At 34.8% G+C, this 21,551-nt stretch overlaps 1 protein-coding gene across 7 annotated transcripts in view; it reads right to left on the bottom strand.

The window, feature by feature from the left end:
• The window catches only part of Cpeb2 (cytoplasmic polyadenylation element binding protein 2), a 50,874-nt gene that overhangs the window by 3,434 nt on the left and 25,889 nt on the right, over positions 1–21,551 (bottom strand). For 4 of the 7 annotated variants that reach the window (XM_042674724.1, XM_042674727.1, XM_042674725.1 and 1 more), the window contains 7 exons: positions 17,054–17,077; positions 7,204–7,374; positions 5,512–5,601; positions 4,020–4,138; positions 3,693–3,807; positions 1,979–2,160; positions 1–591 (listed from right to left, as the gene is read on the bottom strand). The exon at positions 1–591 is cut by the window's left edge and continues 3,434 nt beyond it. In XM_042674724.1, the coding sequence (XP_042530658.1) occupies positions 364–591; positions 1,979–2,160; positions 3,693–3,807; positions 4,020–4,138; positions 5,512–5,601; positions 7,204–7,374; positions 17,054–17,077 (929 nt within the window). In that variant the 3' untranslated portion in view covers positions 1–363. The remainder of the gene's footprint in view (positions 592–1,978; positions 2,161–3,692; positions 3,808–4,019; positions 4,139–5,511; positions 5,602–7,203; positions 7,375–17,053; positions 17,078–21,551) is intronic. The other 3 variants (XM_042674729.1, XM_042674726.1, XM_042674730.1) reach the window with 1 other exon arrangement.

Here is a 21,551-nt window from a genome sequence, read left to right as displayed (position 1 = left end):
TAAAAACCATGTTTAGAAATAAGTGCACGCTTCACCCACTATAGCAGCAGTCTGTGTTGCCCCTACGCAAAACATTCTCATATCTAATTTAACTTTACATATAAAAATAACTTGGAGAAAATACAAAAAAACATTTTATTTTAACATGAAAATATCACAAAAATTAGTAAGCCTGAGATGTAGGGTTTTGGTGAAAAACAAGAGGCTTGTAGTGTTTTGGCTGCTGATAAAGATGCATGTATTGATAGCTGGGGTGAAAAAGCAGAAGAATGCACTTATTTCTTCTGCATGTCAGTATCTTCAGACACAGTAAGCCACATGCACCCTTTCTTTCCTTGTTAGACAGAGGCCAGTTTGCTATTTTTAGTTCCAGCGGAAGTGGATCTGGCGTGGGCGATCAGCACCTTCCTTCACCAATGGCTTGTGGAACTCACGTCCTGCACGGGAGTGGATATTTGCCCAACAAAACTCACAGTAATACTGCAGGCAAGTGACATTGGCACAAAAAAAGGGAGCAAATTTCCCACCACATCGTGCGCCCTGGCATTCGTCACACATCTGGTCATCTAGCACATATGGCTTTACCTCCACCTAGAAAATGGGGGAAGAAAAACGTCTCATTAGGATCTGCTTCAGAAGTCAAATCTCTAATGATTTAAAATGCTTACACTGTTCTAGAAATCATTAAAAGGTGAGAAAAGAGGAAGTTTCCCAGTGCATTTAGCTTTATCATACAATAACTTAAATTTTTTAAAAAGTAATTTTGTTCCAGGGTTAGTTGTATTGAAGCTACATGTTTTATGTTTAGAACTGACTGTGCAGTTAAGCAATCACTCACCTCACTTACTTTAACGTGTTTTTTTCAAAGGACTAAGTAATGCTTACTGTATTTTCCAAAGACAGAAAATATTTTTAAAAATACAACAAAAATCTAACTGATTGGCAAGGCATTCCACCTGCTCTGTCAAGCAACACCTGTGTGTTGGGTATGCTCTGAGGTAGGAATGACTGTAAGTGGACACTCAAATGGACCAGTCATGGAAGACCAATGATTTCGGTTTCCCACTCATTCCGATACCACATGTGAAATGGCAAGACTTGAACAGCCTCTGGTTACAACAATTCTTCTCTACTACAGGTGAGAGCCATAATTTGGTTGTAAATAACTGGTACAGACAGACCAGAACTGTGGTTCATCTTACAGGTGTATTTAGACTTCTGTGATAGATAGTAAAACCCCATGGGTAAAGGCATGATTCAGCAGAAGACATCAGACAGCTCTGAACAATAAAACCTGTCAACCCCAGTTTCTATACTCATAAAGAATGATAGAAGCTGTCTCAGAGTTCTGAGGGCTAGTGTATACACGAGAAACATAAGCTAGTGTGGCCTACAGTAAATACTTGTAATTTAGGGTTGGCTACTCTTAGCTGTAATAGCTTACTCTCAAGTTGGTATTAGGCAGCCAGCTTTCTTGTCTGAACCCTATTAAATAGCATCCCATACCAAATTCTGTTCTAAATGCTTGTGCATACATAAAATTCATTTAGTTCTCAAAATAACTGAGACAGGCACAGTATTGTCTCCCACTCTGTGAGTGATGCAAAGTGGCATGCCCAGGCCTGATGTGCCCAGATTATAGAGCAAGTTCTGGAAATGGGATTCAATCCCGGCACTCTGGCTTGAGTACGGCTCTTAAAATTTTGCCCTCACAGTTAGAAACATTGTTGTGACTTACTGCTTGATAGAAAAATTCTGTAATTTAAAAATCATACCTGTATCATGCTTCTTATATTACACTTAAAGTTTAAAATATGTTCAAGAATTTCACTATTTCAAGGACATTTTTAACATAATTTTAAGAGATAAAGGAGTATAAAACAGAAGGCTTGAATTATAATATTAAGTCCTTAGTGTAGTAAGCGTTGAAAAAACACATTATTATATGACATAAGTGATTCTCCAATATGCAACTTACACGTTTATCAATATCGCCATGCTGAAGCTGAACAAACCGAGCACTGATGGCAGCAATGTAGCTCTGCTGATTGGAGAAAGCAACTCGCCCAGCACCTTTTGGGTATTTCAGTTCTGGATCTGTATCAATTCCTGCATAACAAACTCCCCCATACAGCCGATCCATGATCATAGCAAGTTCCACTTCAAAAGGAAAGGAGGTCAATATTATACATGAGGAAACACATTTCAAAGTGTTTTTCTTAAAAAGCAAGCTAGTAGGAACCTAACGAAAGGCAGTTGTGTTGAAGGATAGCCTGGAATTTTAAATACTGCCATAAATTTGTACTTAAAAACCAAAAACATACCACAATCTTCCCTCCTAATTTTCTCTCTATCTTCAGTGTTCCTCATAGCTCTCTCTACCTACTGACTTAAGAGCGAAAGCTGAGATTCAACTTTTGAATTTACCTTATCAATATTAGTAACCTCCCCCAACTGCGTTCTTTCTGCATTTTCCCTAATAATTCTAGAAAACTCTCTCATGAACTACAATTATAGACTTCTAATGTGGCCTACCCATATTTAGGACAACTTGACTTCTCTCAGAGGAGATGTCTTTGCTTTAAAAAAAAAAAAAAAAGAGCTAGGCATCAGTGGCTCACACCTGTAATCCTAGCTAATCAGGAGGCTGACATACCTGAGAATCACAGTTCAAAGCCCATCCAGGCAGGAAAGTCTGAGAGATTCTTACATACAAGTAATCACCAAAAGACTCAGGACAGAGCCTGGACCCTGACTTAAAGCCCCTGGACTAGCATAAAACAAACCAAAAACCTTCTTTAGTTCTAAGGGGAAACACCAAATTAGCCTATTAGCCTCATGTAATCTGTTTGCCTTTCAGTGTCTTCTTGTGTGTTTTTCTTCCACTCCTTGTATCCCTAAACCAGCCAGAGTGCTCTTCCAGTTTCCAATGTGTCCTATTTTCCTGCACTCAAGATTTCTCTTTGAAATGACTCTTCAAAACACTTAATACTGACCCAACTCTAGTCCTTCTGTTTAATCTTTGGATAAGCTTCAATCCAAGTATCTTTAAGATATCAAATGGTAACATATCCACTCATTTCCCAGAGACTTTTTTTAAGTATAAGCCCATCATCTTCTTTTAAGTATTTATGTATGAGAATAAGTTTTTAACCCATGCTGGAAGAGGATGTTTTCAGTGAAAGAAACCACTAAAGCCTCCAGATGGTATATGATGTCATACAGCCTGTATGGATGTGTGTTTACAACTATGATTATATCCTATATGATGTTTTTCAGGGTCCTCTTGTTGATAAACAGAAGCTACTGGCTTTCTTGTCTACAATGCTAAGTCAATGGTTAAAACATAGTAAAGAGAAAAAAACATACTTTTTATATGCCAGAATGCACCCAAATACACGGACCCAAAGATCTTGTAGCTTAGAGAACTAAATTTAAGAATTCTCAAGTATTCAAGTAGTTTCTTCAGAATATACAAATTCTTAGAATCTGCTTGTTAGCTATTAATACTGATAGGTGAGTGTCCAGTTACCCAGTTTCTTGAAAGCTTTAAGAAAATTACTTAGAATATGCTCAAAATTCTATAGGGAGCAACTACAGAATATATACCCCCTAATCACTCCACAGTGACAGATACATAATATAGCTACCAAAGATTTAATGATTTTTTTTTTTAAGAATACTCTACTTACCAGCCCGTAGTGGCCTAGGAACACCTCCAACAAAAATAGTTTTTCGGGGATCCAAAGGCTGAGAGCCATCCATGACAAAATCACTATCACTTAAATTCCAAGGACGGATTTGAACCTATAGAATAAAGAAAATTACACTTAGTTTTAGTTCTTTCCTTGTTTAACAATTTTCATAGTTGGATTTGAAAACAAATTTTAGTTATGGTTTTCTATCTTGATATCCTAAGTTATCTGGATGTTTTAAAAAAACTAATTCCATTAAAAAAATTCCAAATACTTTATGGAAAACTTTGTTTGTAGCCTAAAGTTCATACAATATTTACTTACAGGTTTGTCCTTGATAGTAGGGCTGGAAACACACAAATAGAGCTTTCCATCTTCTTCAATACAAGCATCAATTAGGGCCTGAACTGAGCTCTCTTCTTGAAAGAGAAGAAATGCATAGCCTAGAATAACCAATAAAAATGAAGCATTATGTTAAGTGATTTCCCCTCAAATACCAGTATTATTTAGAAAATACATGCCTTTTATCTGGACCTCACACCTATAATTCTAGCTAATCATGAAGCTGAGGTTTGAGGATCTCAAAGTTCAGGAGGTGGAGCTGTGGCTCAAGTGGTAAAGTTCTAACCTTGAGCACAAAAGCTCAGGACAGTGCCCAGGCCCTAAGCCTAAGTTCAAGTCCTGGGACTGGCACTCACATAAGAGGGGGGAGACAGAAGAAAGGGGGGGGGGAAAGAAGGGGAGAGAGGGAGAGGTTGAAGGAGAGGAAAGAGAGGGAGTAGGGGGAGAGGAGAGAGGGAGAGAGGAAAAAAGGTATTTTTTTAAAAGTAAAAAAAAATCTATCAAGTAGGACTTGAATCATTATACATTCTATAGGTTAGCCTAATATCCTTTGGAAAATACATACACAAAAACAGATACTAAAGCAATTAGCTGCTTTCTATAGAGCACAAACAGGGAAGTTTACACAATTTCCTTTTGTTGCTGTTGTTCTGTGAAATGTTATTTCAACTTTAGAAGTAAAAACTGGGGCATCAACTCAAAGTCAAGCTTAACAGCAAGTAAATTGCTTGGGAATAATTCCCAACTCAGGTCAGCCTCAAGATCTTCCACATTCTTTCGAATAGTGCTACCACTTTCTTAAAGAACTTGGGATATTTAGCTTGTTGAGTATAGTAGAATCCAAAGTTTATGAAATGCTCTTGGCATAATACAAGCTATAGACCTTACTTCTGGACTACAGAAAACTTGTAAAGGTTCCAGAGATTCCTTAAATAGAGAGAAAATTCCACATTCTCCTAAAATTTTCCAAATTATACTATGAAATTAACCCTAGAGAGGCAGGAATAAAACATGCTAAGGGTCAAAACTTTTAAATGCAATATTTAAAAAACTCTTTGGAGACTATGTTCAGACTTGGATACAAGCTTCTGCTTAGATTCCCATGTCATTGGGAAAATACATCCCTCCCTCCTTTCCTGTGAACAATCAAAATCATTTAAACAAAAACCATGCATCTAGTAAGAATGACAGAAACGACACAAAAGAAAGCACCAAATCTTGCATGCCAACCTTAATATTATGGAATTATTCCCAGCAATGACTAATACAAATGACTCAAAAATATGCTTGTCTTGACATTTCTACACAACTTGGTGGATTGTATCCCACTTCACAATCTAATCCCAGTATGAAGTTCTTAGTATAATTATAAATTACTACATATATACATATATATAAGTGCTTACATTAAATTGCAATTAGTATTTCTTTTGTTCTCATACAACCTAGCAAAGTTAACAATGGAAATTCTTACCTTTTGGTGGAAAATAAGACTTGCTTTCTGCTTTATGAGGCCAATCTACTACCAAGGGCCCAAATCTTCTGAAACTAGCTGTTATTTCATCTTAAGAAAGTACAACAACATGCATTAAAAATTAGTTGTAATGATACAGTCAAAGAAATCTCATATTTTAATTACTTCAATTTACTAAAATTCAATACTAAAAGTGCCAAATGTTCTAAAACAATAGAAATACATAATAATATAATATATATAATATATAATATAAACAATAGAAATATATAATATTCTTATTGAAATAATATATAAAATTACATGTTGTAGTCAAAATAAATTCATTTTTTAAGCAGTATGGGTAGACTAACCTAGTGAATTTTTTAATGTTTTATACAACATTGTCTGAATACTAGTTGCTTTATAGTATATTAAATCATAAACAGCCCAGGCTTGGAAAAAATGTAATATTATCAAGTTAAATAAACAGCTATTTTTGCTTATGAAGTTCTAGAAATATTATCCAGAAATAACACTACAATAGCTGTAATGTTAATACAGTATTCGAAAGTCTGATATAGCCAGGTAGTTTCAGTGAAAGACATGATTTTCAATGATCTACTTGAATTATTCTGTCTAAGTAAACTCTTTCTTTCTAAAGTTTTACTCTTTATTTTTATTTACTTATTGAAGCTTTTTAAATGATTTCTTCATTTTATGTGGTATTGAGGAAAGCCGGGGCTTCATGCATGCTATGCAAGCACTCTACCACTAAGCCACATTACCAGCCCCTAAGTATCTTATTATATTGATTAATATTTAGGGAAAATAAAACATAACACGTTACACAAAATGAAAAAATACTTTGTGTTACTAATAAGTGGTAGATTTCCTATTAACACATTCTCAGTATTTTAAACTTTCATCTCGAACTACTTTTCTTTCATTGTATACATGACCATTTTTGTGTTCAGTAGTTTTTATATTACATTTCCTGTTTAGCTCTCTTTCTATTTCCCTTTTGGCTTTTATATAGTCTCATTCTTACATGCTCTATAGTACATTTATCCTTAAATTTAAATTTTGATTGACATGTATAACACAGTTTCATGTTGTTTCCATTTATTTCATTCTTTAAATATATTTGTATGTGTGTATGTTATGATCATCCAAGTGTTATATTTTCAAATATGAGGAATATTTAAAAAAATAGGATATGACCTTGAGCATGGAAATCTTTACACAAAATACAGTAACAATATATACATGTACTGTTTGCTAGAAAAAAACTCTTAAAAGTATGTGATCAATTACCTCATATTCCAACAAATCAAAAACTACTTTGAAGCTGGGCACTGGGGCTCATGCCTGTAATCCTAGCTACTCAGAAGGATCATGGTTCAAAGCCACCTGTGGCAGGAAAGTCTGAGACTCTTATCTCTGATAAACCACTCAGAAAACTGGAAGTGGCTCTGTAGCTCAAGTGATAGAGCACTAGCCCTGAGCTGAAGAGCTGAGAGACAGCACCCAGGCACAGAGTTCAAGCCCCATGACCACCACAAAAACAAAAACATATTTTGACAGAGGTGGGTATCAATTATGGCTCTGAAAAATCTCTAAGAGGAAATTCCATACCTTACTTACAAGGGTGTTTTAGGGGCTTCTATTCTATTTTTGATTTGTTATGAATTGAAAGCCAAATTAATTTACCTTCATCAATATCTGGAGGAAGCCCACCAACAAAAACTTTTCGAGAGAAGCGTTCTATTCGCTCTCCATTTTGATGAGCTGAGTAACATGTGGGTGAATTTAAAACGCCAACTTGGTCACTGTGACCATCATCTAGCAAGGCATCATCTATCGGAAAGAGTGAAGAACGACCTAAAACACAAAAGCAAACATAATAATGTAACTCCTTTGAATAATTAACCAACAGTTTAACAAAATGAATACCAGGAAGCTGAACATGTCTTGTCTGAAGGGTATGGAGATTAAGGGGGTACAGATCAATGGAGAAATAAACAGTAAGTGAATGAATAGTCACAATATTTAATGTATAAGTGTGAAAGTGGAACCAGGAAACTTGAGAGGATAGGGCTTGGTGGAGGATACATGAGGGAAGAATGATGGAAAGGGGTGACACTAATCCAGATTCATTTTTCTCATAAATTGATACTTAAGGCATCCTCTGTAGGACATTAGTCTCCATATGAGTATACCCTTCAGAAGCACATATACCCTGCTACTATACTCTGAGATCACACAAAAAATAAAATGACTTCCTTAGAGTACTCTCTCCTCAAATTACATTTAGGTAAACTAAGATCTACACATGTAGTTTTGATATATGTCTCTAAGGAAGCTCCAACATACTTTAGAGGAAATAGGAAGAAAGCATGAGTATAATTTCTTAAACTTCCATGTAATACTAGAGCATGTCTGTGGTGAGCTTTGGCAGAGCTTACTTGAGGGAACTGGATAAAGTAGGACTTTAAAGGTAGAAACATACTTTTAAGAACATGGTTCTGAGTAAATTTTCCATGTAGAAGGAGAAACATAAGAAAAGGTAGGACAAATAAATTTATTTAGTAGGGAGTAGTTGTTAACTGAAATATGTTAGAAAGAAAGAGAATAAAAGAAAGCTAGTTGGGGCCAGGGGAAACATTTACTTTAAAAGGCAGGCTAAGACATTTTATTTAGTAAATGGCAAAAATAAGAAAATTGGTGGGTAAATTTTCCTGTGCTTTGGAAAAATTTGTCTTAGCAAATATAGGTAAAGTGGTTGAAGTGAACAGATCAGAAGTTGTACAAAAAAAAAGTAGCATAAATAGATGGAAAAGGAAAAACCAAAGAAAAATGAATGATTGAGGGGAAAAACTGGGAGAAAACAAAGGAGGGGATGACACCGTTCAAAACCTGTAACCTCGCTGTACATCACCTTTACAATTAGAAAACCTGACTCCCGAGGCCCTCATCTGACTCCCTCCCATCAGTAATCCTGGCTACTCAGAGGCCAAGCTCTGGGGATCACGTTTGGAGCCAGCCCAGACAGGAAGGTCTGTGAGGCGCTAATTTCCAATTAACCAGCAAAAAAAGCCACAGGTTGGAGGTACAAGTAGTACAACATCACTTGAGCCACAGAGTACAAGGCTAATAAGGAGTACAAGGTCCTGAGTTCAAGTTCTAGTACTGGCACAAATACAAAATGAAACAAAAGTTCCAAACTATCAACTGAATACAGAACAGTAAAGAGCTGAAACAAAAATAAAAAAGAAAAATAGGTTAAGCTTTAAATATATGAAATTTAATATGCTAATAGAATGTTCACAAACAAATGTCTGGGGAAAGATGGAAACGGAATGGAGAAAGAAAATAATTTGGAATTTATCCTACAGTATTGACAATTTAGGCTTTTTCTAATATCACTGATAGAAATTCCAGAGTGAAGTAATGATAATTCCTTGGGAAACAAGGAAGATATAGGAGCTAGAGAAAGGATTGAAACAAAATGCTATTGTGCCTAAGAAAGATAAAAGAGTAAAAGGAAAAAAAGAGAAGCTAAGTGATTTTAAGAAATGAGAATTATGTTTGAGGAAATGCATGATGTTTGAAAGTAGCCATGTAAGTAAAGCTGGATGAGAATTATGTAGAGTTGAGTTTAAGTTCAGACACAAATGAAGACTGTACTTGGAAGGAAAAAGAATGAAGGCAGGTTGTTTTTCCTTTGAATATTAGTGAAGGATTTGGGGGGGGGGGGGATAGAGAAAAAAGCACACAACCTATAGCATGCATTTTAATCTAGGAAAAAATGTTCAACATGAAGAATCATTTATATGTTATCATCTTGAAAAATATGACCCATAATGACTATGTGTCATAGACAATGACAACCAGAAATGTGACATCCTGTACAGAATGTATTGGGGGGCAAAATGGAAGGGGGACACATCAATGAGTGAGCTAGCTACATGCCTAAGTTCAATATAAGAATGTAAAGTTTCTAGGATACCATAATGGGGAAAGAAACCTGTATTATCATGTGACAGATCTGATGTCAGTTTAAACATTTTGAAAGATACCCATGTTAACTAAACACTTAATATTGTGAATCACTGCTTAAACTGAAGGTTAAGCTTTAAATAATGAGTAAGTGAATAAGATGAGGTAGAGAAAAAAAGCAGATGAACTAGTTTTGAGGCATAATCAATGAAAAATCCAAGCCATGCCAACGCTTTGTAAATATTTCATTTTACTGTCCTTACACATGTCAATAAGCAGCCCATAAATATAAGTCTTAGGGACATTTAACTTGAGGTAAAAAAAAAACAGTGATCACAAATATTTAGAGTTAAAATAGAATTACTAAATGTAATAACTACTATACACAGGGTCAGAAAGCAGTATCCCAAAATATTTATTTATTTTTGGTGCTGGACCTGGGGCTTGAACTCAGACCCTGTGCTGTGTGTGGTCCTTGAGCATTTCTGCTCAAGGTTAGCATGCTGCCACTGTAACCACCCACATAGCTCCATTTCTAGCTTTCAGGGGGAAGTTTTCAGATTTTTTTGCCTGGGCTGGCCTTGACTCCTGATCCATCAGACCTCAGTCTCCTGAGTAGCTAGGGTTAAGTTTTTGTTAAGTGTAATATCCAAGTATATTTTCATTATAAATGCATCATAACTCTGCTATATTACTAAGAAATATTTGATCATTAAAGAAGCAATGCAATTAGATAACTATGAATTTATAATCATAATAGCTAACATTCAGACAAATACAAGAAGCAACAGAAAGGTTGAGAACATTTCACATAAGTCAACACTAACAAGAATTTTTATTGCTGGAAAATAATTTCTTTCCAGAAGTTATAAGAGATATAGACTTTAAGACTCATGTAAATGAGTTAGTGGATTATTCACAAAAATACTACTTTTTAATCTTTCTACCAATTATCCTTTTCCATAATCCAAATGAATGTGACTATAAAAGAATATGTATCTATTATGTACAACTTATTTTAAACATGCTTTCTGGGCTGGGAAGGTAGCTCAGTGGTAGAACGCTTGCCTTGCATGCATGAGGCCCTGGGTTCGATTCCTCAGCACCACATAAGCAGAAAAAAAAAAAAAGCCAGAAGTGGCGCTGTGGCTCAAGTGGTAGTGGTAGAGTGCTAGCCTTGAGGTGAAGAGCTGAGGGACAGCACCCAGGCCCAGCGTTCAGGCCCCACAACCAGAACCCCCCTCCAAAAAAAACCAAAACAAAACAAAATAAAAACATGCTTTCTAATGATATATGCCTTTTTCCAGTTCTTTTATTTCAGGTGAATAAAAATTGACATTGGCAATATAAATTCTGTAGAAGGCAGCAAAAACCTAATTGGAGGAAGATTTATATAAACTAGAAGTGTTTCTGCCACAAAAGTTGGGAAAATAGCAAATTAGATATAAAAGGAACATAATAAAGAAATGAATCAGCTTGTAGTAAAGATACTAATGTTAAAGAAAATTAGTAAAACCAAAAGTTGACTCTTTGAAAGCTTATAAAATAACATACCTGTAGGCAAAGTTCATCAAGAAAAAAAAAATCCTCAAACCTCCAACATTTATATAAAAAATAATCAAAAAATGATGCAAATACGAATAACTTTATACTAAGAATTTCAAATACAGTAATGAACAATTCCTTGTGGATGAAAACATTAATTTTTCCACATTTGTACAGGAAAAATAAAGTCTGAATCATTCAATGTCTTAAAAAATTTAAAACCAGCCAGGCACCAGTGGCTCACACCTATAATCCTAGCTACTCAGAAGGCTGAGATCTAAGGATCACCGTTCAAAGCCAGTCTGGGCAGGAAACTCCATGATACTTTCATCTCCAATAAAAACCTCTGTGGCTCAAGCAGTAGAGCGCTTGCCTTGAGCTGAAGAGCACAGTAATTGTGCCCAAGCCCAGAGTTCTAGCCCCACAATTGCCCCCTCAAAAAATATTTGAAATAATAATTATAAAAGAATAAATACAAAAATCTTTCCAGCAAAGAAAATTCCAGGCCTTGATGCTTTACTGACAAACTAGATTTTGCAGGATTAGCAATTTTATATAAGCTCTTTCAGAGAACAAAGACATTAACTTTCTCAATAATAAGCCTGAGAATATAATTTAAAACGTCATGTATGCTAATATTCCATATGAACACATGCAAAAATCCTAAATAACATATTGGCAGAGCGCATCCAAAGATGTATAAAAATAGAAAATGCATGATAAAGTGGAAGAGGTTCTAAGTATATTAAAATGTGTTTCAGGAAAATGAAAATTAGATCCACAATGACACATTATTTATATACTTAACAGAATGGATAAGATTAAAACGCTAACTCCAAGTCAGTTTCATACTGTTTAGAAGTATAAATTAGGAAGCATATCTTGTAGTTTGTAATAAAAGTTTGCAATAATATTAAATATGCACTGGCTATTCATAGCATCTTTCTAACAAGATGCAAATTGCCTGGTCCAACTCATATAGGGAAGTTCAGAAAGAATTGTGGCATACTCATGCCTGAGATTCTATTCACCAAGAAAAAGAAATGATGGATAGTAATTTTGGTGAAATAGCATATATTAATAAAATATATCAGTAAATTTTTAAATGAGGGGCACAGTACTAATACAAACGAGTCTCATTGTGACAATTATGATTCAAATTATTATTTTAAAAGGAGTTAGAATAAGTGTGAGACTTGTCTGTAGTCCAGTAAAAACATTTTTTCTACATAATACAAAAAGAAGACTGTTAAGAATTTTTTTTTGGGGGGGGGTCCAGTTGTGGGGTCTGAACTTTGGGCCTGGGCCATGTCCCTCAGCTCTTCAGCTCAAGGCTAGCGCTCTACCACTTGAGCCACAGCGCCACTTCCGGCTTTTTGCTTATGTGGTGCTAAGGAATCAAACCCAGGGCCTCATGCATGCAAAGCAAGCTCTCTACCACCGAGCCACCTTCCTAGCCCCAACTGTTAAGAATTTCTAAGCTAGGCACTAGTGGCTCATGTCTGTCAACAAAGCTACTCAAGGAGGGGGGGGGGGGGTCTGGAGTATCATGGTCCAAAGACATCCCAGGCAAAAAAGCCAGTGAGACTCTACATACAAAATAACCACCAAAATGCTGAGCTGGATGTATAGTTCACTTGAGCTACATACTGAGTAGGGAGTAAATGCCAAGCACCAAGAAAAAAACAAAATACCATGCATGTGTGACAGATGGCTGTCCCCTATCTTATGTCCCTGTGTGTGCAGGTATATGTGTAACACACATGTACATGTGCCAGAGAAGTTGTAGCAATTAGCACTTATGCAGACATTCCTAATTACGCTGGAGTTTTCAGATTTTCACATTAGAGGAACCTGGGAATAAACACATTTCTCCACACAGCAACATTAATAGGCAGAAGTAAACTATTTACACCCTTGAAAGAGTAATACCAAGGGGGTTAATTTTATCCAAGTACTTCATATGAATGAATGTATAACAATGAAAACCCTTTGTACAATTAATTTACGCTCAAAGAGAAAAAGTGATTTAGAGAAAGACAGAGACTGAGACAGACACAGAGAGAGAGAGACAGACCTGCTGGTCCGGTATGCTTCTCCAAAGAATGGAGAAAGGAATTTTAAGGTAAACAGACTGTTTAAATCTGTCAACAACAGGTTTGTCCTTGACTCATAAAAGATACTTAACAAAATATCAATCATAAACTATTATCCTACTACATTTAATTTCTATATACATTTGCCTATATACATTGTTCCTTTAAAATTGGTGAGTAGTAACTAGTATAAATGGTCTCTTCAAAGTGAGGGGATAGGGTAGGTAGTGTGGGAGTGCCATAAAGGTCCATAGGAAATATAGTCTCTGTTGCAACTATTCAACTCCACCACCACGTAGCTCAAAAGCAGCCAAAGTAAATAAATGTCTGTATCTCAATACTCTGTTTACATAAACAGGGGGCTTGGCAAATGGGTTACAGCTTGCTCACCTGTTTGAAAGTATTATCCAGTTATGTTTTTTGTATTTCAGACACTCTCACCCATTCTCTGAAAGTTATCAGCTACTTAACAAAGATGAACATTCCTGCCTTGATTTAATCATAAAAAGATTTGATAGTAGGTATATGACAGGTGTTCCTGGTTATTACTTAAAAATGTTTTGAAATCAGAAAATCCTAATTCAACTTTAAAGAAATACACAATATATTGTGTATATTTACTACTATTGTAAATTTACTATTTACAATACTATTGTGTATTTACTATTGACTCCTTAGCTTACTATTGACAGTGTAATAAATCTAAACGATTATATACTAGGGTTTGTATCCAACTTTCTAACAGAGCTTCCCAAATTTGCATCCCTAAATTTATTTTTCTTTTCTCTGTATTTCATAAGCTAATTTACCTTCCTTGGGGTTAGTACATTAACTTAGTTCTTTGTTATTCAGGAGCATATTGGCCCATTAATCCAACACTCAAGGAGCTGACCGATGCAAAAATATTTCACACTGAGTGACAATAGCTAAGTAACACGTCACATCTCACTGTACAGTCTCATCCCACTCCTACCCACACTCTAAGAATGGCATCAAGAAACAGTGAACAAAGATGCAAGAGAGAGGTCATTTTCCAGAAGTCCACGGCAGCTCACCGCGTGCCTTCCTTTTTCCTAATTCAACGCCTAAGGCAGCTCTGAAGTGGAACTCCAGAGTGCCCTGGGGCATGATGCACCTAGGAGTCTTGGAGCACCTGGGAGTCGTGGAGTAACAGTAGGTTCCAAAAAGTACAGAGAAAGAAATCTTGGCTTTCTCTTAATTACTTCCATTATAACTACATTTTGATTATTCCTGGGATATATCTTATAAATTAGTATCTTGAGGCTGCTTTACTTAAATTTCTTATTGACATGAAAGAAATTAGAATATATACACACACACACACACACACACACACACACACACATACTCTCTCTCTCTCTCTCTCTCCTTTTGGTAGCAATTTGGTTTGACTGTAGAGTCTTAATGAAAACAGCTACCCTGTGCCTGACTGAAAAGTGAATAGAAGGCAGCAAGTACAAAGAAATGGTTCTCACTGAAATGAATTTTGAAAGTCAGAATGCTTTGTGAACTGAATTCTGTTTACTCATACTGGCAAAAGCCATGGCTTATTTGGGGGAAAAGTTTGTTTTTTGACATAAGCTGCATAAACAGATTCAGATATTTACATTTTTTCTAACAAAGAAGAGTGACTAAATAAATGAATAAATACAGTTTCATTAACTGACCAAATCTACAGCATGAACCTCATAATGGGGGTCCTGGATAGTTAGATCAGTCTGAAATAAATACTATTTTTAGAATAAGTAGAGAATAGGAAGAGAACCAGGTGACTGTTTCTAGCCCTTCCTGAATCATCCATTCCTTTGGTTATTACTTACCATGTGGATTATTACTTACCTTGGCAAAGTATTTTGAGATTCAAGTAAAATCTTACAATATTTATCACTATATAAACAATATTTCTATGTAAATGCCTTTTACCTGATTTATTTTATTTTATTTATTTTTTTTGGGTCCGGTTGTGGGGCCTGAGCACTGCCCCTCAGCTCTTCAGCTCAAGGCTAGCGCTCTACCACTTGGGCCACAGCGCCACTTCCGGCTTTTTTCTTTTTGCTTATGTGGTGCTGAGGAATCGAACCCAGGGCCTCGAGCATGCAAGGCAAGCACTCTACCACTGAGCCACCTTCCCAGCCCCTTACCTGATTTTTAAAATAAAAAATTTTAAGAGACTGCTATAATTTCCAGAGGGCCAACTAAAAAAATTATTACAGTAATGCTGTCTAACCTAAAAGGAAACTTGGGGCATTATGGCCAAATGTGTGGAAAATCTGCCAGTCCTGTCCTCAAGGAAGTGTTTACCATGGAGGTTTAAATCCAAGTGAGGCAGTTCTGAAGCTCAACTCCCATTTATGGCTTCCGTAAGATAAGACACAGATAAGACACATAAGTAGGGTAACAAGTTCTCCTCTGAAAGCATGGAGATAAAACATTTTATCTTAATTCATAGTTACAATCTACAAATTTATTGGACTGATCAGAAGTAACAAGGTGATTGATTTTCTGATACCTAGCTTCTAAGAATTTACTAGCTTGTGACATTAATACAGTAGTATGCCAAACGGACTAGAGTTAAAAATGGAAGACGTCTAATAAATGAATAAATTCTGAAGTATTCTAGAGTTTCAAAACCACCTAAAAATCAGATTGGTATATGTGCTGTTTTCATGAGAACTCCACATTGCAGCATACTGCAATAAGCAAGTCCACCGATCTGAGAATAGGCACTAAAATTTTATATTCTCACTCTTTGCTTGCTAATAACAGCTTTTAGCAAGCAACCTAGGTTCAGTTTATAAATCTTGAACTTTCATTCCTTATGGTTTTGTAGTCACAAAATTGAATAGAAGATGTTACTGAGCATTTGGAGAAGCTAGATTCCAACCATGAAGTTAAATTCAGAGGATCTGAAATAGGAAACTGGAGCTACCACATCAAAATATAAAATACTAGTTTTTTAGTTGTCAATGGTTTCAAATGGTTTTGCTTGTTTGTTTCCGAAGTACACACACTTATGATTAGATGTAAACAAAGCACTAGCCACACATCTAAAATCTACCAAAGAGCACTGCTACTGCTGGCCTTCCTTCACAGCTTCAGGGAGATTCTAGAGGTCAGGAAAAAACACATTTTATTCAGTGTAGCAGAACTGTATAAATATCATGGTTACTGTTCACTTAGAGGAGGGTCTAGTTATGTTAAAGTACTTTCCTTCTTCTCATCCTACTTTCCTCCCTCAGTTTCTAAACATGGAAAAAGGAGAGGCAAAGTTTCAACCACAGACAGTTCAGCAGCAGTCTGCACCTGAAGTAGGAACCATTTCCTTAGAATACCAAACAGGGAATCCTGCTGTGAGGAGCAAGAGGAGGGGCAGGAGCATGTGGGTGTTAGAAGGGGGAAGAAAAAGGCTCCCTAGTTTTAGCGGAGAACTAACAGCAATGATTTTTAATCAATCAGTATTAATACTAACCTACTTGATATATATGTTATTTTCAACTGAGACAAAAATAAAATATATGTAAATTATATACTACAGGTAAGACAATTGATTATGTATAGAGTAAACAATCACAGTGCATGCTACATTACTTTTATTTAAAAATTATTTTTTCCCCAGACAATAAACAGAGGTCATATTTTCAAAAATACAGAAATAACCTCTATGAAAGTTAAAAAAACCTGGACAGTTTAAAAGAGAAAAGTGTATTAAATAATCATTAGTATGAAAATACAGTCTTGAAGGTTAAGAGTGTTAGAATTTAAAACTTGCGCAAATCACATCAAGATATAATTCTTCTGTGAGGGTATAGACTGTATAAAAATCTGGATTTATTAATTACAACATTGATCAGTAAAACCCAATTAGAAACAATTATACCATAGCAAACAGAATGAATTACCTCGTCTTCGCCCATAACTCCTTGCTGCATGTAAACAAAGGACAAATTGTAAAATGTCAGAACTAAAAATAAGCCCACATATACAAGTATCTGTGATATGAAAAGCTGTGTGGGCATTTGGAAATTAATACCATTTTAAGATCTAGATAATATCACCATACTAATATTTGCATGACATTTTATCATTTGCAAAGCAATTATATACTTCTAGATATATTATACATATAAAAACATGTCCTTACACATGTCATCTGAACCATATAAAACTGAATTAGCAGGAAATACAGTTAATCTTTATTCATATTTAAAATGTGTTTTATTAGATCATGAGAGCAATGTAAGAGCCATTTAAATAGTACCCTAAATAATTTTTACAAATAAATGAAAATTTATTGAAAAGTATTTCTTTACTTACTATAACAAGTGGTCTGACAAACAGCTATTCAGATCAATCTATTCTACACCGAGTCATTCAGGAAAGCAGTGCTGAAGATACAGACCAAGAAGATGCACCCCCCTGCCAATCTGATACTATAAAGCCCATATAGCTCAGAAAGAATGTAAAAAAAATCTGTGTTCAAACATGCTTAAAGACATGGTTGATGATACAGTACAACTACTAATGGTTTTTACTCTTTTGTTTGATGTATTTTTTAAGCGCCAACTAAGTATTTATGTGTCTACCTCTAAGGTAAGAGGGATTCAGATATAAATTACTACTAATAGCATAAAGAGTTAAGAGTAGATAGACTAAAGTAAACTATGCTACTACTAGCAGTTTACATCATTCTTTTGAATGTTTCTTTATAAAAAACTGTATAAATCTGATAAAACACACATCTCCTTCCTCCAAATCTGATTATGCATTTTTTACCCTAGAAATAATATGGGAACTCAAGCCAAAAAAAGACTGCTAAAATATTATGTTAATTCACATGGGATTTGGTGATTAATTCACATGAGATTTACTCAATATTGAGTAAATCTCAAAATATGTCTTAAAACTGTCAGAAATGTAGACTTCCTGAAAGTATAAAGCACAACATAAAATTAGTTCTGCTACATCCCTATCATTATTTAGCTATATAACCTATTGCACACTTCACCTGTCCTTGAGCTCCAATAAACTCAGTCAGCAGATTTACTTCACAGCTTATCTGACCTTTACACTGGTTTAAGGTGAAGGTCAAAGTAGAAAAAGCATTTAGAATTTTGTTAAGTCTTATATGAATGACATACTCTCAGAGCAAAGATAGAATTTTTTTTTTTTGTCAGACGTTGGGCTTGAACTCCGCCTGGGTGCTGTCCCTGAGCTCTTCAGCTCAAGGCTAGTGCTCTTTCACTTGAGTCACAGCTCCACTTTGGCTTTTTCTGTATATGTGGTGCTGAGGAATTGAACCCAGGGCTTAATGTATGCAAGGCAAGCACTCTACCACTAAGCAACCTCCCCAGCCTGCAATGAGAGATTTTTAAAAATCCAGTTAAGAAAAGTAATTTCAACAGAGATGTAAGAATAGGCTATAGAATAGAGAATTCCATGAAGTCTTATAGTAGTAACTAAGCCTGGAAATGGCTAACAGGCCCCCAAACAAGACAGTATACAAGACTTGGGAGTTGGGCCTCCTACTTAGGGACCAAACATCATTGTGCATTTGCTTTTAGGAATTCATTTGTGGGAATAAAAAGGCAAAGATTTATGAGGCAAATGAAGCTACTTTCACAAAATTTAAGGTCAAGTAACAGATAATGACAAAATTCTAACGTAGCATGTAACTCTACTTATTAAGAAAATTAATGACATCATAGCTAATTGATGTTCTACAGGCTTTTTGAACTCAAGCATCATAATTGTTTGGCTGGGGCTTTACCACTTTATCCACAGCTCCAGTCCATTTTTTACTGGTTATTTTTGGAGCTTGAGTCATGTGGACTTTTCTGCTCAAGCTGTCTTTGAACCACCATCCTCAAGATTTCATTTTCCTAACTATGATTACAGATACACTGTTATATTCTTATCTGAGACTACATAATACAAAATAGCATTCAAAGAATCCAAGTTTTATAACATTTCTAAGCCCAAACATAATTATTTGGAAAATTCTTCCAACTATCTTAATATCTGAGAAAAAAAAGTAAATTCCTGAAAAGAGATAACCTACTTACATTTTAAGACAATGCTCAGATTCTAAGTCCTATCTTACCAAAACACAGAAGTGACTGTAGAGGAAACTAAATCATGTCATACAAATAATTTATTACCACTGCATTACACAAATGTGTTTTCTACTAATGAGTCTATGTAAATTTTAAGGTGTTTCATAACTATTACTAGTAACTTCTATTAAAAGATCATTAAGTGGCTTAAAAAAATCTTTAGAAAGAAAAAAGGTATTAATTTGTATTTACATCAAATTTTAGGTATATATTTATTTTATAAAGCATACACAGAATTGGCTATTTGAATATATATGTACATTTAATACATGTAGATTAAAATTTTGTTGTATTAACAATGTGCATAGCACATGTTAAAAATTTGATGTGTGTGCCTCTTTATACATTTGTAGATAATAATAAGGCTCTGAAACAACTTCAAGATTTCTGCTAAACTAGTGACTTTATAATTTGGTCTTGAGTTCCTAATGATGTTATTCAGGTTCTAACTCACAGTTACTAAGAAATACAAAAAAAGAAAAAGTTGGTGCCTTTACATTGTTAGTAGTGAGCTATGGGCTGTGATAGCTTAGTTACCACAAGTGCAGAAAGTGACTTAACAAACAAATCAACTGAAAAAAAAAAATCAACTAGAAAAAGTAGTTTTTTTGATAAAAAAAACTGTAACAATTCTTAGTTTTTCAACTTATCATACATCCAAAAGAAATCTGCTTATTATCTACTCCTTCACTCTCATTAGCATAATAAAGATCTAATGACCTCAAAGCTTATTCTTTGCATTCCTTAGTATACTCTATTTAGAACATCTGCTTTCAGAAATACAATATTGCTTACTGCATAAATCTTCTTAGAAGAATACATATAATTTCTTTCCCCAATACAGCAAGATCTTGATTATATATACAGATGTAAGATATTTGATTATATATACAGATGTAAGAAATCAATGAAAATCTAAATTTCTAATACTATTTCCCTTACCCCCAATACTTCTGCTAACTTTCCCCTCTTTATGAAAAAGCATACTAATAAAAAAAATCAAGTATTTTCTTTAGGAGAGGTGTAGAGAGTAATCCAAATAGGCATATTGCTCATAACTAATATGGGAAAATTTTAATGTCAACTATTGATAATAAGGGCACAGTTTATACACTTAAAATAGAAGCATTCAAACTGGCATTCTAACTTCAGCTAGAGATGGGGTTTTGATATGTTGTTCTAGCTGGCCTTGTATTGATGAGCTCAAGTAATCTTTCAATATATCCTCCTACAATTATTCCTGAAGAGTTCCTTGATACTAAACTTGTACACAACAGATACCATTGCTATAGAATCTAACTTCAACTTATTTGATAGAAAGAGAATCCTCCTTTCAATTATGTTCATATGTCATTTTTATGCTTAATTTTAAAAAAACTGTAACTTCATGAGATATTGAATTAACAAAAGTTCAGAGTCAGGACTTCACAAAAAAAAAAAAAACCCACAAAAAACCCTTCATTAATTTTATTTCGTATGTTCAATTTCCCTTGAGATTAAAAGCAGTATTTTAAGTTTAAGGTAGAATTATAAGACCTTCATACTTGCTGCTATCTGTTTGGCTCTTACTTATTTAGAACTATTTCTTTCAAAAGGATGCTAGCCTATAATTATTGTAGCATCACAGATTCCTATTATCAGGTTCTGTATTTCCTAAAAAATTACATGGACTGATTTTAATACGTATTTGTGTATCATCAAAATTCAGGAAATACTGTCTTGGAGGCCCAATTTTTTCTTAATATAGCTCTGTCAACTGTGACTGGCTAGGCTTCCTGCAGTAACATAAAACAAACTTTATTTACTATGCATACTATCCTTCAAATAGATGAAAATCTATCAGTTATGCCTTCCTTTCTTTTATATTCACAAGTTCCATGTGTCCACTGGACATAAGTTTTGACAAGTCATTTTGTCACTCTTCACCAGCTAACATTTACTTTCAGGAAGAATATAACTGTACAACAATAAATTCACTCATTCCTCACAGCCCTTGCTTCCAATATGATTACCAGCCTGTGCCATCATATCCAAAATAATAATTTCTTAAAATGTAACAACCCTTTCTTCCTTTTTATTTTTCTTTTCTTCTGCCCACTCATCTCTGACTAAAAAATACTTCTGAGTCACTAAGTATTGTGACTCTGTAAATATGTTAATATTTGTCTAATAGAAAACAGCTTTAATGAAATTTTCTTTCCCTAAGTGAAATTTACTGTCTAATTTCCCAGCTTGAAAAACACTTAGTGTGATTAGTACACTGACAGCTTATACCAAGTAACAA

The sequence above is a fragment of the Dipodomys spectabilis genome, unplaced genomic scaffold, assembly GCF_019054845.1.
Source record: "Dipodomys spectabilis isolate Male_0828 unplaced genomic scaffold, ASM1905484v1 ptg000021l, whole genome shotgun sequence".
In the NCBI taxonomy this organism is placed as follows: domain Eukaryota; kingdom Metazoa; phylum Chordata; class Mammalia; order Rodentia; family Heteromyidae; genus Dipodomys; species Dipodomys spectabilis.
Note: the sequence above shows the minus strand (reverse complement) of the source record. Positions and strands in the feature narration are given on the sequence as shown.